Genomic DNA, 18342 nt, shown 5'->3' with positions numbered 1-18342 from the left:
CTCAATGTCAGCATCAATAAGTTCCAGGTAAAGCGGTAGTGCAGTCAGGTACAGAATGAAGATAACCCAGCTTTTGCCTCTGCCTTTTCCCAACAGAATTAAGAACTTTGGGGATCGGGGAGATCAGCCATGATCATGATGAATGCCGGAGAGGATCCAAAAGGTCTGCTTCTGATCCTATTTCTTACCTTCTTACCTTAGGAGTGCATCCTATAGAAACTAAGAGCAGGAGTAGGCCATTCGGCCCTTCGAGCCTGCTCGGCCATTCATTATGATCATGGCTGATCATCCAACTCAATAGCCTGCTCCCGCTTTCTCCCCATACCCTTTGATCCCTTTCACCCCAAGAGCTATATCCTCTGCTGTACCTGTCTGAAACTTAATATTCCAGCTTCTATGAATGGGATTATTGCCAAATTAGGGGCACTTCAACTATTGTAAAGCAATCGACGTCGGGATTGAGTTGAGATATGGTCCAAATTTCACACAAACCCCTTACCAGATGGGTTCCCAAACTATGGGTCAATCATTTGGGGTTGTGAGCTCTGAGTCAGCAACGGTGACCATCGAGCAGGACAGTCCATTACACACCTGCATGTGATTCTTAGCTCTGAGGCCAGGGTCTTCAAAACAGTTGTGGCCAAAATCATTGGCCCTTGCTCAGCAACATCCGACCCACCCTTCCAATCCCCTGCTCAACAACTCTCTCCTACCACTATCCACCATCCTCCCTCTGCTCAACAACTCTCCCCACACATTCCCACATACCCCATCTCTACTCTCGCTCTGGGGTCCAACCAATTTTCAAGTATTTAAATGGACTCACAACGAGAAGCACTGCCTTACAGTCATTTCATACCACTATTACCCAGATCCTAGAAGTGCAAGATTACTGTGTCACTCAGTTCTCCTCGAGCCCTCTTTAAATTGGATCATTTTGGTGACAGTCTCTCCCTGAACCAAAATATTCAGCAAATCCGTCAGGTGTAATGAAACACTAATACAAGCTTAAGTGTGGAAGGAGAAAAGGATACGGAGTTCAGCAAACCTGCTCCTTCTGATTGGCCGACTGCAAGCGGCTCTCCATATACTGTCTGAAGCAGGCTGAATATCTCCAGGGCAAATTGCCCAAAGATACCACAACGATATTGGCTCTTGAAAGTAATTAAGCAAAAGTGGGCAGCCAATCAATCTAACGTTGACCAGCGCTCATCACTGGCAGCTTGCATTCCACACAAACACTGACTGCCATGCAGAACGAGAAGCTTTATCCCTGATTGTAAGTGCCACACTTTTTCCCTTTAATAATTTCAATTCTGAGTAAAACTGGAGATTGTAAAAATAATTGAAATTTTCACATTTTTTTGTCCTTCTCAAAATTGTAGTCCCCTGTGAAAATTGCTATGTTGCAATTGGAACTTCTGTTGTGAAGAAAATCAAATGCATCCATAAATAGATTCTGTTAAAAAAAGGGGATGTGGGCGTTGCTGGCTAGGCCAGCACTATTGCCCTTGTTCAGAGGGCATTTATTTTTAAGAGTCAACCACATTGCTGTGGGTCTGGAGTCACATGTAGGCCAGCAGATTTCCTTCCCTAAAGGACATTAGTGAACCAGATGGGTTTTTATGGCAATCGACAATGGTTTCATGGGCACTGTTAGACTTCTAACTCCAGATATTTATTGAATTCAAATTCCACCTCTGCTGTGGTGGGATTTGAACACAGGTCCCCAGAGCATTACACTAGGTCTCTGGTCACCAGTCCACTATGGCACCCACCCCACCCCACCCCACCCCACCCCCCCCGGCATAAATTGTCATGTCACCCGGAAGATCCCATATTAAAGAATCTTGACCTCGTGTTAATTTATTGTAACCGCCATGCACAGAGGTCAGTGAGGGAAGTGCTCTGAATTTATACCCGCAAACTGCTGCTACAGATATCCGGGGAGGGAGCCTCTCAGTCCTTTACCTTGTTTTGATATTAAGATTATTGAGGAGCTTGAGGCTCTTCCATCTGTTATCGGATCTTATGGATGCTTTCATTTATAAAATTACTCAGCTATTCATTGCATTCCTTTTGCCGGAAGATCATTGATTCCTATTACTACATATAACAAACATTAGATTGTGTGCTGCAATAAGAGTTTATTAATCTCATTTAACAAATGGCCAGAAAAGAAGAATGACTCTGAAACAGAGCTTTGACAATTCAGCCAGTTACTCATATGGAAGACAAAGCTGTACATGCAAACATTTAAAAATATATTTCACAATTACCCTAGTTAATGAATATTTAATATTTGGCACAACAAAGTATTCTTAAGATAAAACCTGGTGTAAGTCACCATCTCCTATCTGCCCAGGGGGGTCATCTGTCTTCTCCAGCCAACTGTTCCCATTTCAATTATATATATAATTTTTCTTGTCTATTTTCCCTCCCCCACAAGGAACTTGGAAATGTAATAAACAGTAAAGAGGTTAGTAACAGGCTTCAAGAGGATAAAGACAGACTAATGAAATGGGCAGACACACGTCTGGTAAAGTTTAATGCAGAGAAGCGTGAAGAAATGCATTTTGAGAGCAAGCATGAGGAGAGGCAATATGAACTAACTCGCATAATTTTTTATGTTATGATCTGGAATGCACTACCTGAAAGGCTGGTGGAAGCAGATTCAATCGTGAGTTTCTAAAGAGAATTGGATATATGCCTGAAAGGGGAAGAAAATTGCTGGCCTGTGAGAAATTGCAGGGAAATAGGACAAACTGGATACTTTTTTACAAAGAGCTAGCACAGGCATGAAAGGCTGAATAGCCTCCTTCTGTGCTGTAAGGTTTGATTATCCTAGGAGTCAAAGTCTTATAGGCACCCAATTCCCTCCAGCAGCTCGCCAAGCTTTCATTATTCATGTATAACCCACATGCCAAGTGTTGGATAGCTATTTGAACAAAAGGAGGAAGGGGAATCTTTGGCATCACAACAAAGTATCAGAGTTACAGCTTACCAAAGATTGGTTCGGCCAATCCTGGAGAATGGAAGTTGTGTGTGGGACTCTCATGTGGCGAGATATAGAAGTACGACTGAAGTGATCCAAAAACGAACAGTGCAATTCTGCATGAATCAGTATGGGAAATACTCCAGTGTCACACATTTGATCAAAGATTTGGAATGGGAATCACTACAGCAAAGGAAGGAGAAAAATAGATGGACTGTGTTCTATAAAATATGGAATGGGCTGGTGGAAATTGGCAGAAACAAATACCTGATGCCCTCCAGCAATGACAAACCATGAAGTAGCCATCCATACAAACTACAAAGACCATTTGTTTCCAAGGCAGTGTATCAACAATCTTTCTTCCCAAGGACAATCCCACAGTGGAACGAGCTGCCAAAGGAAATAGTCACAGCCCCAATCACTGGAAATCTTCAAGACCTATCTTTAGATTATTTCCATTTAAAAAGTTCTCATCACCAGGGCTCCCATCTCAGCAGGTCATGCCTGGAATAACTAGCGCCACCCAGGTAAATGCTGGTGGAATATGGGTATTAGTCTGTGATGCCAACACCACTAAAGCTGAAGCAGCAGCAGAACCTTTTAGGCAGCCCAATCCTGCCCTCATCTTTAGCATTGACAACAGGCAGTGCTGGGTAATGATTAAGGGTAGGGAAGCTGCCAGAACTACTTCTCCCCAGCCCAGGAGCATAAGAGCCAATGATTGCATGTCTAACATTGTGCGCTTGAGGCCGTCTGGCGTCAACTCGAGTCAGTCACAAAGAAATATGATGAGCTCTTGGTGGGGTGAGGGGTAGGGGGGCTCGTTCCAATTCCCAGCCTCCTGCTCATCACTTTTCATAGCAAATTGTATCAAAGGTCCTACATAAATACAAAGAAGAAATTATAAGTGCTTCACTGAGATGTAGTCAGAAAGCTGGGGCTATTGGAGGAGAGATGAGGATTGGTGACCAAAGGGCAGTAAGGAGGGGAAGGTAGAGGTTAATTGCAGAGCCTGGTTGTCGATGCTGGATATGGGGTGATGGGGCAGCAGGGGAGGGGAAGGTGAGTGTTACAAAGAACAACCTCTGGCACTGGTTTACCCCAGGGACAATGGGCCTACATGGCAGATACCCATCTCTCCCTTTCTCTTTCCTATTTTCTGCTCCTAATATTTCTGTATGTTCCTTTAGCTCTGCTGGCTGCTTCTATTCTCCTCCGAGAGGCTATTTTAGTCTCTCTCTTCTGGATTTCAATGACCATTAAACTCAATGACTAACCTCACTGTTTGGCTGCTGGGCCTGAACACTCGCTATACTTCCCATACTTTATCTGAAAAGCTGCTCCTCTTGCTTCTTGTGCCTGTTTCTTTACGCCTGCACTGCTTCCTTTCCCTCCCCTAACTGCTGCCTGCAGTCACTTATCTGTTTAACCATATGTCTGTAGACTCAGGATTATAGCATCCACAGACCCAATCAACTCCTCCCTAGTTCAGTGCCGGCCTTTAATAATACTTTTTCATCTTCACCGTGATACCACATGGGATTTGAACGCTGCATCTGGATTACGAGCCCATTAACATAACCACTACTGTACGCACTATGTATAACCACAGTGTGCTGCCTCTCAACAAACGTGACTCAATGCTGACATTCACAGTCCTGCTTCACGTGACAAAACAGAAAAAAAGACTTGCCTTCGTATAGTGCCTTTCATAACCTCAGGACATTCCAAAGTGCTTTACAGCCAGTGAAGTACTTTCTCAACTGTGAATCCTGTTGTAATGTAGGAAATATGGCGGACAGATTTTTCACAGCAAACTCCCACATAATGATGGTGACCTGATAATCTGTTTTTTTTAGAATGTAGTGCTGCTTGAGGGATAAATACAGGCCAGGACACCAGGCTCCTCTTTCAAGTAGAGCCACGGGATCTTTTACATTCACCCAAGAGGGCAGGCAGGGCCTGGGTTAAATATACCATCCAAAGGACAGCACCTCTGACACTGCAGCACTCACTCAGTACTGCACTGAAGTGTTAGCCTAGATTATGTGCTCACACCCCTGGAGTGGAACTTGAACACACAACTTTCTGACTAAGAGGCAGCAGCGCTACCCACTGTGCACAAGTGCTATTTGCGTGAGACATTGAATGCTGCCTGTTCCTATGTATTCTTATCCCAGCGATGGTCTCTGGCCACATGGAAAATGTGGAAGAAAGGACCTGGACTTGATCTGGACTGTTTACCACATGTGAATGTGCCAGTTCCTCTGCTCACACAGCTCTCCCCGTCCCTCAGAAAACAACATGACTGTTTCAATCTCTCGCCACAACATGCACATGTGCACACGCATTCCATCATGCTAGCGGGTCATGTGAAACAACAAAGACACACAAGCCTTACCCCTTGGGAGAAGTAGAAAGCAGCAATGCCCAGAGGCCAGAAACAGCAGAGCATGGAGAAGATAGCCAGACCCAGGTGGTCACGCGGAGGGATCATAATGAAGTTGTCCTCGCTATCACTGTCACTTGAGCAGTCACTCTGGGGAGGAGGAGAATGATTGAGTCTGTCAGCGGCAGCTCAACACTGATTTTCATTAATGGTACACAAGCAGATAAAGACTGAATTACCAAAGCCATTAGGAAAACATTCCTAGTAATCTCATCAGATCACACAATGAAGAGAAATGCTAGCAGGGAAGCAAATATAGGTCACGGCCTTGGGGAAATGCCTGTAAAACTCAGCATGTGTATGTTTATCTGTGTCTTTTTGTATGCCTATGTCTGTGTCTGCAAGTGTGTGCGTGCGAGAGCAAACGTGAGGGAGTGAGAGCAAGCGTGTGAGAGATCGAGCGCATGAGAAGAGTGAGCACGTGAGAGAGCAAGCGTACAAGAGAGTGAGAGTGTCTGGGTATGCCTGTATCTCTGGGGGGGATTTTTAGTTTGGTGGGCGCACGTAATTGGCGGGCCTGGGAGTGGGCGGGGACAGGCCCCTGACTGCAATCGACATTGACGGGGATTTCACACTTGCTGCCCAATTCTAATGGCCGGCCAGTGTGAAACACACGCTGAAAGGCTCAGCGCTGCCGGGGTAGAGGGCAGGAGGAGCGCTGAAGTCACGTGGGCCCAGGGGAGCGGGGAATGAAAGCTTCCTGAAAGGGAGACAGCTGAGGAGCTTAAATGCAATAAAAACAGATTTTAAAATCCGGGAAGAATGCCCATGCATCAGAATCAGCCACCTGAACATGTACGAGATGAAAATTCTGTCCATACATTTTTTTTTAATATTTAATAACAGAAACCTCATTCCGTCTGTGGATGAGGTTTCCTGAAAAATGCAAAGGCCGCCTGGCCGATTCACCCGCCCACCAGCTGTAACGCTGGACGGGCAACGAAAAATCTCTGTTAATTACAACCTTCATGGCCGCCCACTGACCGAAATATCGTGCAAGTGGGCAATGACCCCAGGAACCCAGCCTGAGAGTCATCATACGCTATTCCACGCTCGAGCAGATTGGGCACAGACCCGCACGCTGAGTGAAAAATTCTACCCTCTGTGTGTCTACGCATTGCACAACAAGAGTCCCTTTGTCCCATATGAACGCTATCAATCATCATACTCAATTATTTCTGTGTATCTCTTAAGTCCTTTGAAAACTCTTCATTTACTGCAATGTCATTCTCTCCTCTGGGTGTCGAGATGTGTGTGCACAGAGAATCAGAGAAAGAGTATTTTTACATGGTGAATTGTCATAATCTGGAACATATTCCCACAGGGCGGCGCAAGCAGATTCAGTAATAACTTTCGGAAAGAAATTGGTCACTTACTTGAAGAAGCCAAAAAAACTAACAGGGTTTTGGGAAATGAACAGGGTAGTGGGACATGTTGGATAGCTCTTTCAAAGAGCCAGCACCGACATGAAAGCCGAATGGCCTCCTGTGTAGCAGGATTCTACGAGTGAGATCAAGAAAAGCACCAGCAGGACAATTGGAGAAAGTGTGACTAACGAAGCAAAGAAAAAACATCCCATAATTTTCTGAGGTTGGCTTCTCACCATAGTTCCACCTTGAGTGTGTGCAGGCAGAAATCTCGTAGCTGGAGCAGATTGTTGGTAAAGTCAAATTTACAGGGATGCAGCATCCAAAATGGGGGACTGAAATTCTGAAAGCCCTTGGAAAGGTTCAAAGGTCATCTGAATCCATTAGCAACTTCTGCAAAGGCTAGGGTTGCCAACTGTGATTAAATTTATTCTTGGAGGTTTCATCACATGACTTGCCCCCACTCTCCAGCCAATAGTCGGCCAACACATCCATCCTTGTGACGCACAGCCTTCCTACCCCAATCGGAAAGCAAAAAGATTCATTACCCAATTGGATGATGCTTGACTGTCTGTCAAACAGCTGTTTCTCCCAGCTTCCACATTTTTATATCTGGTAAAGAGAAATGCTCAAAGAAAATTAACGGAAAAAGACAATCTTTTTCAACGCCCTGATGATTTTTCTCCAGGATGGCACACAGCAGTGTCCTGGAGATTGAACTTCAATTCCTGGAGACTCCAGGCCAATCCTGGAGGGTTGGCAACTCTAAGGCTGGATGATTACAGAACTAGGGAGAGACATAGGGTGGAATTTAATGGTCCCTCTCGCCGGTGGGATTTTCTGTTCCTGCCGAAGTCAATGGAGTTTTGAATGGCTCGCTGCGTATTATGGCCCCTGCCTCTCTCCCCTACCCCCCCACACCCCCCACCATGATTGGGCTCTAAAATTCCATCTTTTGATAAAAAAATAAGAGTAGTTGACACAAATACCACAATATTGTCTTTGCTGTGGAGGTTCTGGTGGGATGAAATGGCAACCCGCTTATCTGAACTGACTACAAACCTATTCCCCCGTGTTATTTATGATGCGTTTGGTATGATTCCGGGAAACGTGGGGAATTTTTTTTTCCACATATTCAAGCCGTCATGTTGTGCTGGCTCTTTGAAGGAGCTGTCTGATTAGCCCCACGCCCCATGCCTATCCCCCACCGCCCTTCAATTTCGTTCCTTTTCATGTATTTATCCAATTCCCTTTTGCAAGTTATTATTGAATCTGCTTCCACCGTCCTGTCAGGAGCAGTGTTCCTGATCATAACAGCACAACAAAAAAAAAATAGACTTTCCCCAATTCTCTGTGTACACACATTTCATCATCCACAGGGAGGAAGACAGTGACATTGCAGATGAGTTTTCAAAGGATTTAAGAGATTAACAGAGCTAATTGGGTATGATAAGCAAGGATGCATTATCCCATAGGGTGATGGAAGCAGATTTGGAAGGAGCTTTCAAAAGGCAACTGAACGAGGTTTTGAAGAGAACTTGCAGGGCACTGGGTATAAAGCTGGCGTGTGGGACTAAATTGGACAACTCTTGTACTAAGGCCATGGGGAAATAAAAACAAAAACAGAAATACCTGGAAAAACTCAGCAGGTCTGGCAGCATCGGTGGAGAAGAGCAAAGTTGACGTTTCGAGTCCTCATGACCCTTCAGCAGAACTGTTGAACAGTTCAGCAGTTCTGTTGAAGGGTCATAAGGACTCGAAACGTCAACTCTTTTCTTCTCCGCCGACGCTGCCAGACCTGCTGAGTTTTTCCAGGTGTTTCTGTTTTTGTTTTGGATTTCCAGCATCCGCGGTTTTTTTGCTTTTTAACATGGGGAAATATATGTTTGCACCTTATTCATCCATTTATTCTTCCATTCTGCTCTCAATAGACATTAAGGCAGCTATTTAACAAAAAGTTAGGTAAGTTTTTTTTTTCCGGGCTGTATTCTATGGGCAGAATTTTGCCCTCGTTGGGTAGGCCCGGGATTGGTTGTGAAGCTGCCCGCCATCCGGCCCAACCTCGATTTCATGCTGACTGGCCAATTAATGGGCGGTCAGTGTGAGACGCGCGCTGCAGCGCTGCCGGGGTGGGGCAAGAGGAGGGCGAGCGCTGAAGTTCACGCATGTGCACGGGTGCCCGCAATGAAAGCTCCCTGAGGCACAGAGCTGCCCTCAGGGGGCTGAAGGTTTTAAACTGTAAAAGTAAAGATAGTAAAAAATAACGAAAACATGTCCCCTCATGTGACTCTGTCACTTAAGCAGGGACATGTTAAATATGAGTTTTAAAAGTTTTTGTTTAAAATCACTGGTTGAAATCTCATCTTGCCCGTGGATGAGATTTCGCCAAATGCCCTGGCAACATTCTTGTAAACCTCCTCTGCACGTTCTCTAGAGCAATTATTTCCTTCCTGTAATGTAGTGACTAGAACTGTGCGCAAAATTCCAGCTGTGGCCTAACCAGCGTTTTATACATCGTTCCACCATTATATTCCTGCTTTTGTATCCAATACCTCGTCCAATAAAGGAAAGAATTCCATATGTTTCCTTGACCACCTTGTCCATCTGTCCTGCCACCATCAGAGACCTGTTGACATGCACTCCAAGGTCTTTCACTTCCTCAACCCCTCTCAATAACTCCTCATTTATTGAGTATTCCCTTGCTTTGTTTGCCCTCTCCAAATGCATTACCTTACACTTTTCTGAATTGAATTCCATTTGCCACTTCTCCACCTACTCAACTAAACCATTGATATCATTATGGAGTCAACAGCTATCCTCTTCACTATCAATTACATGGCCAATTTTTGAGTCATCTGCAAATTTCCCAATCAAGACTCCCACATTTAAGTCCAAATCATTGATATATACAACAAACAACAAGGGCCCAACACTGAGTCCTGTGGAACACCCCTGGAAACCATGTTCCATTTGCAAAAACATCCATCGACTATTGTCCTTTGTTACCTGTCACTGAGCCAATTTTGGATCCAACCTGCCACTTTCCCCTGTATTGCATGAGATCTCACTTTTCTAACCAGTCTGCCATGTGGGACCTTGTCAAATGTCTTACTTAAATCCATGTAGACAACATCCACTGCATTACCCTCATCAACCCTCTTTGTTACTTTCTCAAAAAATTCTATTAAGTTAGTAAAATACGATCTACCCCTAACAAAACCATGCTGACTATCCCTGATCAATCTGTGTCTTTCCCAGTGACAGTTTATCTTGTTTCTCAGAATTATTTCCAATAATTTGCCCACCACCAAAGTCAAATTGACAGGCCTATAATTTTCTGGCCTATCCCTCTCACCCTTTTAAAATAATGGTACAACATTCATAGACCTCCAATCCTCTGGGACATTGCCAGTATCTGGTGAGGATTGGAAAATGATCCTCAGAGTATCCGCTATTTCGTCCTTGGCTTCCTTCAACAGTCTGGGATACAATCCATCTGGCCCTGGTGATTTATCCACCTTTAAGGATACCTGTCCCTCCAGTACCTCCTCTCTCACTACGCTTATTGTATCTAATGTTTCACACTCCTCCTCTTTAACTAGAATGTCTGCATCATCCCTCTCCTTAGTGAAGACAGAGACAAAGTACTGATTGAGAACCCTGCCCATATCATCTGCATCAACCCACAGGTTACCACTTACATTTCTGATAGGCCCTACCTTTCCCTTAGTTATTCTCTTGCTCTTAATGTACTGGTAAAGTATCTTAGGATTTTCTTTGATTTTACTTGCCAATATATTTTCATATCCTCTCTTTGCTTTCCTAATTTCTATTTTTACTTCACCTCTGTACTTTCTATCCCCTCTAGGCTTTCTACAGTATAATTCTTTTGTGACTGGCATAAGCTTTGTTTTTCTGCTTTTTCTTGGCCTATGTGCTTCTGGATAACCAGGGGGCTGTAGATTTGGCAGTACCACCCGTTTCCTTTGTGGGAACATGTCTACACTGTGCCTGTAGAACCTCACCTTTGAATGCCTCTCACTGATTTGACATAGTTTTTCCTTCTAATAGCTGTAACCAGTCCACTCTCGACAGCTCACCTTTCAGCTTTGTAAAATTTGTCTTCCCCCAATTTAGAACTTTTACTCCTGTTCTACCTTTGTTCTTTTCCATAATGATGCTAAACCTAACTCTTTATGGTCACTATCTCCAAAATGGTCCCCCACTGCTACTTCATCCACTTGCCCAGCTTCATTTCCTAAGAATAAATCTAGAATTGCGCTCCCTCTCATTGGGCTAGTTCTGTGCTGGCTAAAAACATCCTCTCGAATGCAGTTGAAGAATTTTGCACTCTCTGTGCCCTTCACACTGTTCGTATCCCAATTGATATTAGGGTAATTGAAGTCCCCAATGATTACTGCCCTATTGTTTTTGCACTCAGAAATCTGTTTACATATTTGTTCTTCTAATTCCTTCCACTATTTGGGGGCTTATAGTACACTCCTAGCAGTGTGACTGCCCCTGTTTTATTTCAGAGCTCAACCCAAATGGCCTCATTGGATGCTTCATTTAGTATATCATCCCTCCTCACAGGTGTAATCGATTCTTTAAAAAATAATGCTACATCCCTGTCCCTATCCTACCTGAAAACTCTATATCCAGGGATGTTGAGCTGTCATCTTTGCCCCTCCTTAAGCCAAGTTTCCGTTGTAGCAATGATATCATGCTGCCCTGTTTCTATCTGTGCCCTTAGCCCATCAGCTTTATTTACTATACTCCTTGCATTTACATGTATATCTTTTAACACTGCCAAGTTCCTGTGCTGTACACTTTTTAACCTGTGCTGCTTCTATCTTTCACAGTCACTCACTAATGCTCCATCTCCTGTTCCCTGCTCTGAATTTGCCCTCAGGTTCCAATCCCCCTGCCAATGTAGTTAAACACCCTCCAACAGTACTAGCAAATCTCCCTGCGAGGATATTCGTCCCAGTCCTGTTCAGGTGTTGACCGTCCGGCACGTACAGGTTCCACCTTCCCCAGAACAGGTCCCAATGCCTCAGAAATCTGATGCCCTCCCTCCTACACCAGCTTTCCAGCCACGTGTTTATTTGCTCAATTCTCCTGCTTCTATACTCGCTTGCACATGGGACTGGGAGTAATCCTGGGATTACTGCTTTAGAGATCCTGTTTTTCAATTTCCTTCCTAACTCCCTAAAGTCTGCTTTCAGGACCTCATCGCCTTTCCTACCTAAGTCACTGGGACCAGCATGGACCATGACCTCTGGCTGAACCTCCTCCAGAAGAACGTCCTGCAGCTGCTCCATGACATCCTTGACCCTGGCACCAGGGAGGCAACATACCACCCCGGAGACACGTCTACAGCCACAGAAATGCCTGTCTGCTCCTCTAACTAATGAATCCCCTATTATGACTGCTCTCCGCCCCCCCCTTCTTTCTCTCCTCCTGTACAGCAGAGCTGCTTGTGGTGCCACAAACCTGGCTCTGACTGCACTCCTCCGAGGAACCAACACCTCACCAGTATCCAAAACTATTGGTGAGCGGGACCCCAGGGGATTCCTGCATTACCTGCCTAATTCTCTTGGACTGCCTGACGGTCACCCATTCCCTTTCTGCCTCCAGGCTTCTAAGCTGCGGTGTGACCACCGAGCAGTTATCTCGAGTTCAGGTATATTGAATAAGGAGAGAACTATATTTTGGGTCTTACCTACATTCTGCCTGGCCCAGGAGAGTATGATGCTAAGAATAGCTTAACAGTGTTTAAATCATCAGCGTCGGCATCCTTCACCTTGATGAGCACAACAATCTCAATTCAAATTTATTGCTGCTGGAAGCAGTGAATAGATTTATAATGTCACATTAACCTCCTCCAGTGTCATGAATATTCACAAAGTTAACTCCTCTCATACTGTAGGGGTACAGGATTTGGCAAATTCATCAAATTAAGTGCTGGTGGATCAGTGCGAATGTAATGTTTTACGTTGAGGATGAACCTAATGACAGACTAAAGGAGATGACAGTAAGGTGACCTCACATTAACCAGTTCACTAAACAGCTGCCATCGACCTTGTCCAACAGTTGGATTTTGGATCAGAACATCTGTCAATTTCTTTTGTCTGTCAGTATTGCAGCATATTGCCGACAGGAAGGATTCATTTTAAAGGCAGTATCATTATGTCTCATGAACATTAAGTGCAGCAATGATAAAAGCAATAATATAAAGAAAGAGTACTTAGTTTCCTCATTTTCTGTAGGACAATGTCTGTTTTCACAATGCTCTGCCTCTTTCAGACTTGGTCTGCAATTCCTGATGCCACACCAAAGATCTGCTATACCCCATCACATCAACAGGACTGAAGATTCCTGCTACTATACAAGGAGCTCGACACCCTGGCCTTTTACCACTTGAAAGCCTTTGATGCCCAGAAAACGCTTTTGCAAAACAAGTCCCCAAACTGCACAAACCCACAGTGTGGTTACACATTGAGTGTCGATTGTCAAATGGAATGGAAATTTTAACAGGTAAAGGTAAACAGGTGTGGACCCAATCTCCACAACTGTCCTGTGTTAGTACTGTGATACTACACTGAATAGGAGGAAATTCATCCTGAGAATTCGTGATTCTGACTACAGTATATAGGGCCCTCTATTTCACCTTGCCCCACTGCCCTCTACCCCTGTCTGATATCTAGGGTCAACTATTTCATCCAAAGAGCCAGGGGTCCACTGTTACTCCTAACCACATAGCCCCAGAGTCTACTATTCCCCTATATCACATAGCCAGGGTCTGCTCATCTTATTTACGGAGTTCCTTTAATATATCCAGTTTCTGGTATTATATAATGACTTCATGTACCTTTATGGATGTGGAGCACAGATTAGTCATCAAAAAGCGCAGGGTTAGAGCTAAATTTGGTGCAAGTGGGAATTTCAAGGTGAAATTTAGTTTAACATTTAGAATTTGGCTTAGAACGTAAAAACTGTAAAAGAAACTGCAAGCTGGTTAACTGTCAATCAGCTGAAAGCAGTGGCTTGAATTGGTGTTAATTACTGTAGCAGGAGTACTGTGAGTCTGTCGTTCTATATAAGGTGAACAGTATTAGCTATCACACAGGGTGGTCATGATAGAGTGCATGATTTTCAGAATTAACTAGAATTTGGTGCAGAGGAAGGAGGAGGAGGTGTTGCTTTTTTTCAAAATTTGTTCTCATCTCCGGTGGCTGGTGAGTGTTTGTCCTTTGACTCAGTTGGGAAACTATAACTTGCTATTACTTTACCAAATTAGGAACTTATGAACATGTGAATTAGGAGTAGGAGTAGGGTACTCAGCCCTTTGAGCCATCTCCGCCATCATGGTTGATCTGATTTTTAACCTCAACTTCACATTCTTACCTACCCCAATAACCTTTCACTCCCTTACTTAAACTAGAGAAACCAATTAATTAAACTACAATAATTGATTAAATTTAAAAAAATAATCAAATAAACAAAGGCAAGATATACATAGCAAGGCAGGTAACTGCAGCACGTGGGAGCTTAAGGAGAGCACTGTGATCCTGGACAAGCATATCTGTGCTAAGTGTCCACACCTTGTGGAACTTCAGCTGAGCTGCAGGGACTCAGGGTCCTCAAGGGAGGAGTGAGTGACCTGGACACACACGTTTCAGAAGGAAACCACACCCTAATTAGTATTTTAGAGTGGTCAATGGTCAAGGACAGGAGGGTGTGACTGAGAGTCAGTCAGGTATGGGAAGCTAGGATGTAGTGACAGATAGGCCTCAGCCCTTGACTTCAACCAACAGGTATGAGATACTTGCTATGGTGTGTGGATGAGAACAAGGAGAGTTAGATGGTTGGATAAAATGACCATGGAGCCTTGGTGCAGAAGGCCACCTTGGTAGGTAGAGCAAAGGGGAATGTCGTAGTGATAGGGGACAGGATAGTCAGCGGATAGGTACTTATCTCTGTTGCCACAACCAAGAGCTGGAGAGCAATTTGAATATGAAGAGGAGGATCCAGTTGTCATATTTCATTTAGGAACCAACAATATAGGTAGAAGTAGGAATGATGTTCTGCTGAGAGAGTTTGAGGGGGTAACAGCCCAAATGGAAAAGCAGAACCTACAAAGTGATAAGCTCTGGATCGTCACCACAGCTATGCGCCAATTGGTACAGATTAGAAGGTTAAACGCCTGGCTCAAATAGTGATGTGCGGCTTTGCTTCATAGGCCACTGGCACCATTAATGAGGAAAGAACGATCTGTCCCTGTGGATTGGGCTTCAAGGTGATGATAGGGAAAATTAGAAAAAAGTTGAAGCTAAAGGCACTGTAAGGGAAGATGCAGCAAGTTATCAGCATAGATAATAGCTTTGATTTAATAGCTATTACATGACTGAGTATCTGGAGAATTGGAGAAAAGCACTGATAGACAGGAGTATGAAGATCAGTAGACCAGAGGCCCAATTTGTGGATTGTCAGTTTGAGCCAAAGGAGGAGACTCAGAATGAAGATGTAAAGATTATGAGTGAAGACTTGGAGGAAGTGAGTAGTTTCAAGTACCTGCAGTTGGTGATGGCACAAGGTGGAAGTGTGGAAATGGAAATTAAGCGACGGATTACCTCTGTAGTAATTGGAAGAAGTACAGTGGAGTGTTATGCAGTAGAAGTGTATCACTGAAACTGAAAAGAAGAATCTAAGGCAGTTGTGAGACTGGCCGTGTTATATAGTGCAGAACTTGGGTAACATCAAGAAGAGAGGAACGACAGCTGGATAGCAATGAGGTGCAGATGCTGAGATGGATGTGTGGAGTGATGAGAATGGACAAAATCAGGAATCGGCACATCAGGGGGTCAGTGAAAATTGTGGGAGCGTTGAAGAAAGTGGCTGGTAAGAGATTGAAATAGTATGGCCATCTGTTAGAGAGAGAGAGAGAGAGGGGAAATATGCTGAGGCGAGTGATGGAGATGGGACTGCCAGGAAGAAGAAGGACGCCTCAGACCAGAAGGGAAGATGTGTTGGTGAGAGACTTAAAGACAATGGGTTTGGAAGAGAAATGGGTGACTGAAAGGAGGAGGTGGAGAAGGGTGATCAACCAGCATCAACCAGACACAATTGCAAAATGACCCAGGTTGGGAACTAAATATTCCAGGATACTTAACTTTTGGAGGAGATAGACAAAACAGAAAAAGAGGGGTAGTCCTGATAATAAAGGATGTGATAAAGATAGTGAAAATAATCTTAGCTCAGAAAATCAAGAAATAGAATCAGTTGGGTTTTGTATATCTTCACATTCTTTCCTTCCCTTGGAGAATGGTATGGTGTTAAGGAAGGATTGACCTATGAGGAGGAATTGAGAAGACTAGACCTACATTCCAAGGATTTTAGCAGAATGAGAGGTGACCTCATTCAGAAACATAATTCTTAAGGGGGTGGACAATGTAGATGCTGAGAAAATGTTTCCCCTGGCTGGGAAATTTAGAATGGGGGTTGGGGGGAGGTGTATGTGTTCAGAAAAAAGGACCAAGCTGAGGAGAAATCTCTTCACTCCAAGACTTGTGAATCTTTGAATTCTCTGCCCCAGAGGGCTGTGGATACTCAGTCACTGAATATCTCGAAGACAAAGTTTGAGAGATTTTTTCGGTATTACAGCACGAAGTGACATGGGGATGGTGTAGGAATGTGGAATTGAGGTGGAGGATCAGCTATGATCTTACTGAATGGCACAGCAGGTTTAAAGGGACATAGGGTCTACTCCAGCTCCTATTTCTTACGTAATGTCCTGTGGTTCCCTATAATGTATGCTGGGTGTGGCTTTCTTCACCCGGGATACTATCCTCTACACAACACATGCAATCGATCCTGTTATTACAGTGCAGCACATGTGTTATCCTCTCAGTGTGTAACACGCTTCATTATCTGGCGTGTAACTCTCCTCATTCTGAGTGCTGTCCTCTCTCTCGTCTGCCTCTTCATCTTCTCCAGTCTGTATCGCTGAGCAATGGCATTCATCTTCATAGCCAATTCCAGAGACACATTGATCTAGGACTGAAATAAAATGATTGGATGTCGAATGAAGTGTGTGATGTAATTGAGAGATCGTGGTGCTGGTAGCCTACACTGCACTCCAGCCAGAGACAAGTGGGATGGAATTTAAATATTCATTCTTCAGAATGATTCAGTTGAGCTGTAAGTAGTATGATGGCACAGTGGAGACCTCTCACTGCTGTTTTTACATTAATTTGGTAATTATCCATTACCTTTTCATCTTGCTCTCTTTCTCTAAAATTGGATATAATGTAAAGCCCTTGTTGGAATAAAACATGACCACCTACAATGCAATCAATTAAACGCCAACGTTACTGAAAGGATTTCTCCCCATCATCATCCCTTAATGCCTGAGCACTGAATGCTCATATTCAGTGCCAAGTTCAGTGGCTCGGTACCAATAACAGTGACTGTGCCCTTCTCCTGCATCTACACACAGGGGCGGTGTTTGTATATATTTGCCAGAGCCTGTATCCTACTGAAGCAGACTCCTCAGCTTGTTGTATCCTGAGACGTAACACTGTAACTTCAGCCACTAAGTTACAGAACAAAGAACAACTTGCATTTATATAGCACCTTCAACATCCGAAGGTGCTTCAGAGGAGTGTTATTAAATAAAATTTATGATTTTGAGCCACGTAGAACAGCTAACCAGAAGCTTCGTGGAAGAAGTTGGTTTTAAGGTGTCTCAAAGGTAGGAGAGAGAAGAGGAGATATTTAGAAACAGAATTCTAGAGCGTAGGAACTAGGCAGCTGAAGGCAGGGCTACCAGTGATAGAGGAATTAAAATTGAGAATGTGAGAGATGCCAGAATTGGAGAAGCATAGAAATCTTGGAGGTTTATATAGCTGGAAGAGGTCTACAGAGGTCACAAGAAGTGGTTATAAAGGAGGGATGAGGCTGTGATGAGATTTGAAAACACCAATGAGATTTTTAAAATTGAGGTGTTGCTGTATTGGGAATCATTTAGGTCAGAGAGCTCGGGGTGAAAGGTGAACAGGATTTAGTGTGAATTAGGTCAAAGAGCACGGGGGTGATAGGTGAACAGGATTTAGTGTGAATTAGGTCAAAGAGCACAGGGGTGATAGGTGAACAGGATTTAGTGTGAATTAGGTCAGGGAGCACGGGGGTGATAGGTGAACAGGATTTAGTGTGAATTAGGTTCTAACAAGAGTGTTAGAAATGAAATGTTTGGACTTTGTGATCTAAGGTTCTAGCTTCTCAAATTAATCAAATAATCTTGATTTCTTTTTCCGACACTATTTTAACCTGTGTCGTATCTCTTGTCGTCACATGATCTAGTATATAACTCTCCATAGGCTTTAGACAACTCCTGCACTGTTGGCATGGCAACACCTTGCTGCCGGAAACTACTATAACGAGTAGACAGAATGTCAAGATTTGACCCTGGTGGCTGCTGGAAGGATGGATAAGCTTTGGAGAGACTGCAGAAAGTGCCAAGAGACAAG

General features: G+C 44.0%; 1 protein-coding gene across 3 annotated transcripts in view; it reads right to left on the bottom strand.

Moving 5' to 3' along the window:
* The window catches only part of syndig1l (synapse differentiation inducing 1-like), a 131387-nt gene that overhangs the window by 33288 nt on the left and 79757 nt on the right, over window positions 1-18342 (bottom strand). For all 3 annotated transcript variants that reach the window (XM_041214763.1, XM_041214764.1, XM_041214765.1), the window contains one exon: window positions 5397-5534. In XM_041214763.1, the coding sequence (XP_041070697.1) occupies window positions 5397-5534 (138 nt within the window). The remainder of the gene's footprint in view (window positions 1-5396; window positions 5535-18342) is intronic.

This window comes from Carcharodon carcharias, chromosome 20 (assembly GCF_017639515.1).
Source record: "Carcharodon carcharias isolate sCarCar2 chromosome 20, sCarCar2.pri, whole genome shotgun sequence".
Classification (NCBI taxonomy): domain Eukaryota; kingdom Metazoa; phylum Chordata; class Chondrichthyes; order Lamniformes; family Lamnidae; genus Carcharodon; species Carcharodon carcharias.
Note: the sequence above shows the minus strand (reverse complement) of the source record. Positions and strands in the feature narration are given on the sequence as shown.